This window comes from Galeopterus variegatus, unplaced genomic scaffold (genome assembly GCF_000696425.1).
Source record: "Galeopterus variegatus unplaced genomic scaffold, G_variegatus-3.0.2 Scaffold1698, whole genome shotgun sequence".
Lineage (NCBI taxonomy): Eukaryota > Metazoa > Chordata > Mammalia > Dermoptera > Cynocephalidae > Galeopterus > Galeopterus variegatus.
Genome location: NW_007727809.1, coordinates 751 through 7,753, shown reverse-complemented (window position 1 = coordinate 7,753; position 7,003 = coordinate 751). Strand labels below are relative to the sequence as shown.

General features: G+C 34.6%; 1 protein-coding gene across 1 annotated transcript in view; it reads left to right on the top strand.

The window, feature by feature from the left end:
- LOC103595158 (putative protein FAM90A20P) overlaps window positions 1–4,669 on the top strand; it is a 6,455-nt gene extending 1,786 nt beyond the window's left edge. Inside the window, 1 exon segment of the mRNA XM_008578490.1 lies at window positions 4,023–4,669. Coding sequence (XP_008576712.1) covers window positions 4,023–4,669 — 647 coding nt within the window.
- Window positions 4,670–7,003: the final 2,334 nt, after the last annotated feature.

The following is a 7,003-nucleotide window of genomic DNA, read 5'->3' as shown; positions in this document are numbered from 1 at the left end:
ACAGTAGAAATGTCAAACAGCACTAAGGACTTTCTAAGTCATGTGTTGAAATTAAAAATAGTTAGCAAGTTTGTATGTGTTTCACCTGCCATCATTAGCTAGAGTAGACAGGAAACTGGATTTAACCTCCTGTGGTTTTGTCAGGGAGAGAGGAACAAGACAGTGACTCCTTACCAACTGCTCACATTCTGTATGTATCACAAGTAAACATCCTAAAAGCTTACATCTTGTGGAGAACCGGTATTATTGCTATCGAGAATATTGCAGATTACCTAATATCTGTCCTCTTGAAAGTCTGCTGCTCCTCACCAGCTACCCTTTCCAAGTCCAATTAACTTTGGTTAGAGTGGTAATGTAACAAGTCAGTATTTTGTTTACTTTTTCCCAAAGATACTACAGACATAGAAGGTCCTCATGACATAATCATATTCAATTTATGCACATGCTAACTGCTATAAAATGCGGAGATAGCAAATATACTTATTTATGTTGCCTTTCCAAGAGCAGTGAGATCTAGCTTATCTTGAAATTTGGTTTGGAGACATCAATAAAAATTTTAGTGAAAACATCCATTTATCTACTTGCCCTTTCCTGTTTGCCTTATTTGGTTATGAAGTTTTCACCCCTTACATTCAAATTACATGTACTCTAACTTGCATGTTACTCACCAATCCTTACATCAGGAATTAATTTCATGTTGTTGAAATTAAAAGTGCATGTTCAAGTTATCCCCCCCCACACACAAAAGGAATTTTTTAAAAATGTTTTCCTTAATTCAATGTAAAGCAGAATTGAACTTTTTCAGAAATGTTAAGTCAGTATACCTATAACATTTAACTAAATTGAAAACATCTTTTTAACAAAAATCACTGTTTTTTTTTCCGGATTTCATTGCATGAGTAATTGAAAATTATGATACAGCGAGCTTAATTGCTCTTGTGTTAATATTTCAGTAGCTGCAGAAACACAAATGAGAAAACAGGGCAATGCAACTGTAACAGGAAGAAAAGTTACATATCAACTATAATATTTTCTTAACTATATGACTAATACTCAATAGATACTGATATAATATAAGTAGATTTCTAATATAAATAGCACTCTTGAAAATGTTCCTCAAATGTCAGGTATTGAAAAATATCCTAAAATTATTGAAAATGTTTTTTTAAAATTCATGCAAAGTGTAAGAACACATCTTTATAACCCTTGTTGTTAATGTTTTCTGAACAGAAGATTAAAAAATAAAAAAGATTGAAATATTTGATTTTACTGGCAATAGAGAAGGATATAGGAATGTCTGACTCTCAGCAAAGGGGATGAATAAAGTAGTACCTATAAGTAGTAGGATATATTTAGCTAAAATCTCCCTGAAGTGAGCAGTAAGGAGTTACATTAATATGTGAGATGGCATTTATTAGAAATAATTACTCTCAAATGGCTTTTTATTACTTAAAATTTAAGATCACTGATTATGAATTAGAGATCATCAATTTAAATTTGTTCCAGGTTTGGATAGGATTTCTTGACATATTGGGTAAATATTATACATGAAATTATACATCTTAAATTTAATCAGGCTAAGTCAAAAGCTTACATGATTTTTTTTAGATGAAAAGAGAGAAAAGAGGTCCTGGTAATAACCCAATTAGGCTGATGTTAACTGAATAAATTTTAGGCATCTGTAGTGTAGGAGACAGTGCTCAGGATTCTAAGTTCTAGAAAATATACTAAGACTCAGGTTTAGGGTAGGCAACATTTTATTTTGCCATTAATGTACACTTTTGCCATTATACTATTTTGCCATTAATGTTAAATGTACTTTTATAGACATACACACACATAAAAAGGCACACACATACAAATTCATATATACAAATAACTTACTATAAATATCATTTAATAATAAAACGGATGTGTAACTCTATAGAAATAAAAAAGGCAACTTCTTAAAATGTAGGACAATTCTGAAAACATATACCTTTGGTTTTATGGAATCTCCACTTAATTGTTCGTGCTTTTCTCTTTTTACTGTGGGTGGGTAAAATCTTTATTTAATTGGGTACTGGTTAAAAGATTAGCATTTGTGATCCACTGGTATAGTGGACAGAATTTAGGATGGAGTCAGAAGATCAAATTTGAGTCAAGCCTTCTTAGGAGTGCGGTTACATTTGAAGCCACCATTTCCTTTAATGTTCAACAGAGTAAGAAATATACATATATCATTCTTACTAATTAAAAAAGTTATAGAAAATAAAAATTGATATGTGAAAGCATATTCTGAATTATACAGCTTTATGCAGAAGTTATTATTTTTTCCTAAGTAGTGTTTATTTATTATTTTTTTTTATTTTATTTTTTTTTCCTTTTTGTCTTTTTTCGTGACCGGCAACGGATCGCAACCCTCAGTGTCGCGCCCGTACCGGACCGGGACCGGCAACGGGATCGCAACCCTCGGTGTTGCTCCCGCACCTCGCTCAGCCAGTGAGCGGCCGGTCTGTATGTGGGATCCGAACCCTCGGCGGGAGCGCCGCCGCGCTTCCCAAGCGGCGCACTACAGCAGTGCGCCACCAGGCCGGCCCCTAAGTAGTGTTTATAATGGATGAGTGCCAATTTAGGAGAAATTCTCTAGTGCTAAAGCATAGGGTATTACATTCGGCCTGACACATAAACAGCACTGTTACTAGAGAGGATAATGGGACAAGCCTTGACTTAAGTTAATTGTTCACATATGGGTCTCAATTTCTTTGTTAATGACATAGGTTCTGAATTTGTATTTCACAGGAAACTGTTCACAACTGGTTTACACAGGTTCTGTAAATCTCCTAAGATTGGTCAAAAACTACCAGTTTTCTTGGGACAAGTGTACATCCTTTTTGAAATACTAAAACCCACATATTTTAAAATGAGGAGATTTTCCTTATTAAAGGAAAGAGTAAAACAAATTATTTAGATTTTGACTCAAGTGACGTATTTGCCAAATTTTTCTGTGGTACAAAATTGAGAGAAATAAATTTATTAGATGACAAAATGAAGTTTCAAATATATATTTATTTAATATGACAATGAACAGAATCAGTTGAGATGAAATTAGGTATACATATGTGTAAAACTCAGCAGAAATGTAGAACAAATAGATGAACTATGTAATTATAAGGGACTTTGATGCATGTCTCTCAATACAAAAATTAGAAGATTTAGCAAAATAATAAATGAGTTATATCTTAAGGATATCTAATGGACTCTGTACCTTGTAATAGAAAATACAGCTTTTCCCCAAATACTTGCGAGCCCTGCATCTTATAAATTTTGATATGTTGCAGTTTGATTTTTATCTCAAAGTACTCTCTAATTTCCCTGTGACTTTTCTTTTTAACCATTGTTTATTTAGGGGTGTCATTTAATTTCAACACATTTATGAATTTTTAAAATGTCCTTCTGCTATTGTGGTCAGAAAATATATTTTCTATGGTCTTAGTCTTTTTAAATATATTAAGACTTGTTTTGTGGCCACAAATAAAAAAAAGAAAACAAAAAAAAATACCAGGTTGATTTGTAATTTGTTTTCTCTTGATCACTGCTGAGGTCAAGTACCCATTGATAGCTGGAATAACTTTGTAATTACTGTATTGTTAAAATTAATGTTATGCGTTCCATGCATTTTCATTTGGTTGACATTCATTTTCACTTGAAGTTGAGAAATTCCTAATGTAATATATTTGTATGGTCTTTTTCTACGACATTCAAGCAGGCCGATGCCCATCCACACAGCCGCCATCCTATACACTGTTCTTACTTATCTGCCACCAGTCAGGAGATCTGCCAAGAGACCCACCTGACCTTCATCATCTCCCTTCAAAAGACCCGAACTGAGATCCCTCTCAAGTCTTGGAACAAAGAAAGGACAGGCAGTGGCCCTCACTGACACCCCCCAACCTGCATTAAAGCCCCGTGGCAGGTACCCTCTCCTCTCTGTGAAGCTGACAGATGACAGGCCTGACGGTTGCTCTATTGAAATACTCCAGGATGCCTCCAAGACAAAATACATGGGCCCCACCTTCAACACTGGGCACCATCCAAATGTCCTGAAGTGAAGTCACGGTCCAGCCCACAGCCTGACACTTATAGACTGGGCCAGAGCTCCAATCTCGATATCAGGGCACCAGGTAAGAGATCTGCCCAGATCGCCATCCAGCCTTGCTGGATTCCCCCAAAGAAACTGAGAGTCAGCCCCTATCCAACCCCCGACAGGAACACTCAGAGACTTCAGCTGACTCTCCAGCCTCTGCTAACTACCACTGGATTTAGACCAAAAGCGTTACCCCGTACAATGAGGAAAATTCCAGCCCAAGTGCCACAAACTGAGCTCCAGCCTCCACTCAATAGACCTCCCCTGGATACTGTCCAGGTCTGCACCATGTCCTGTCATCCCTGACTCAGCCATGTTCCAGGCCAGCCACTCAGAATAGTCGTCAGGAGATTGGACAATGGCTGGTGGAGATCCAGCTTCATAGTAGCTCCCTTGTTCCATCCTCCTGAGAAACCACCCCCTCCTGCACAGAGCCCTCACATCCCACAGAAGTCTGAGAGACACTGTCCCTGTATCCCAGTGAGTGTCCTCTACGAGGACCTTGAGGTCTCCTCCTCCTCTGAGGAGAATGATTGGGAGTGAGACACCACATGAAAGGAAAGATGGCCTTCAGTGTCGTGTGACTTGGAGGAGACTGTTGGACTGAGGAGGGGAAAGTGTAGGGAGCAGGCTGTGTCTTGGAATCAGAACCTCCGTAGATGTGGAGCAGGTGCAAACATGGAAGCCCAGTAATGCTGTGAAGAGACACACAAACACTGCACATTTGTAACATGTAAACCTTAATTGTTTTAAATGAAACTTAGCAAACAAGCATATAGTTTTGAAATGAAGCTCAGTTTATAATAAACCGAGTTGGCATTCAGGAGCAATATTTAAATTATAATGTAAATAGAAAACTGTAAAATTAATTTGTATTTGGTGTCCAAATAACTGAATTTTCAGAAACTCTGGGTAATCTCTCTGATCTACATCTTTTTAGCAGTAACCTGCTCTAAGACAAGAGTTTTTGACTCTGTGGAAGTCTTAAAGTGAGAACCATTGTTGGGAAAGTTCTCTTGGCCTGGCACATTGTTATTATTTTATGTTGTTGAAATTATGTTTCTAAATTTTTTATGTTGATAATACATATGAAATGTTGTACTGGTATTTTGACTTCTTAGCAATGCAAATTATTTAAAAAATTCTTTCTATTCACCAAAGTTTATTTGTCAGGAGTAATGAGGACCTTGACAAGATCTATGGCTTATTAGAAGTGCAGAATTTCAGGCAAAATTCAGCCCAACAGCATCAAAAGATGCATATTAACAAAGTCTTTAAGTGAATCTTATGCATGTCAACATGCGATAAACACTGGTGTAGACCGATTCACATTTTGACTCAGGGTGGAATTATGTGGCTTGCTCAAAAGTTTTGATTACTGCATTCAAGTTTATTTATGTTGTATGCTTCAAGTATTTACAACTTAATTGTGACTTACATCTTGTTACAGCTGAATAAAAATTCTCATACCTGGGTCCTACCCCAGAGGTGAAAAATAAAATAAATAAAATAAAATATAAAATAAAATAAAATAAAATAAAATAAAATAAAATAAAATAAAATAAAATAAAATAAAATAAAATATAAAAAAACACAACTTTTTTCCCAGTACTCATGAAATATTTTAAAAACTGGCACCATTTTAACCCCCCCAAACTCAATAATTTATAAATGTAGAATTAATATAGACAGCATTCTAATTACAAAATAAAATACTTCCCAAAATGTATTAGGCACAAAAAAATTTACAGGACAGAGTTACAAAACCTTCAAAAATCATAAAATTCCAATGTCATTTAAGTTGTTTGATCATGACTATTTAGCATTGTCTGTATATAACAGTTAAAGCCATTAGATGAAAGTAAAAATATAAATAAAAAATACCTTCATAGAACTACAAATATGTATACTGAATACGTACATTAAAAACCCAAGTCAGTCAATTAAAAAGTAGTGCAAAGAAAACTACAACCAACATGAAAAATCGATAACTGGAAATTATCAGTTTTTCTATATAAATACAACCATCACTCAAAATGTATAATGGGTGAGAAAAGTCTATTTGTTACAATGTGTGTACACATACATACATACACAAAAATACACATTCACAAATGTAATACATAGAAATAAAGTTAACAGCAAAAGGAATGATAAACCCTGTACTAGGAAAAATGTAAAATGTACGTGAAGGAAAAAATGTAAATACCCCCCCCAGAAATACATTTTATGCTATTAAGAAGATCTATTCTGCATAAAGATGTCATTTTTCCTTGATTATTTGATAAATTAATGTGCACTCCCAAATATCAGTAGGCTTCTTTTTAGAATACCAAAATTGCTCATTCTACAGTTTCAACATAAAAATAAACAATCAAAAGTTGCCAAGAAAACTCTGAAAAAGAAAAGCAATGAATGAAAAGTAGCTTGACAAAGTACTTAAAATATCATAAACCATCGTCAAAATGGTGAATCGACAGAGGGACCAATCGTTGAGAAGTGAATGTCCAGAAACCCACCCAAATTACACAGCATTTGATATATAATAGAAGTGGCATTTTAATTAATAACAGAAATATAGAATTTTTAATTCTTAATGTTTGAAAACTAGCCACTTGCAAAAAAGAAAAACAAATGATGCTTATCCCAGCCTCACATTTTACATATACAAGGACAAATTTTGAGTGACTTGGGTTTTTAAATGCAACAAAACTAATCCATAAAATAAATAGGAAAAATGGGTAAATTATTTTTACTCTTGAAGTACACTTGATTTTTAATCTTTAAGTGAAGGACTTTTCAACTTTTAATCTTTAACTGAACCTTGGATTTTAATTTTGAAGTGAAAGACTCTTATCAAGAAAGCTTCTAAATCAA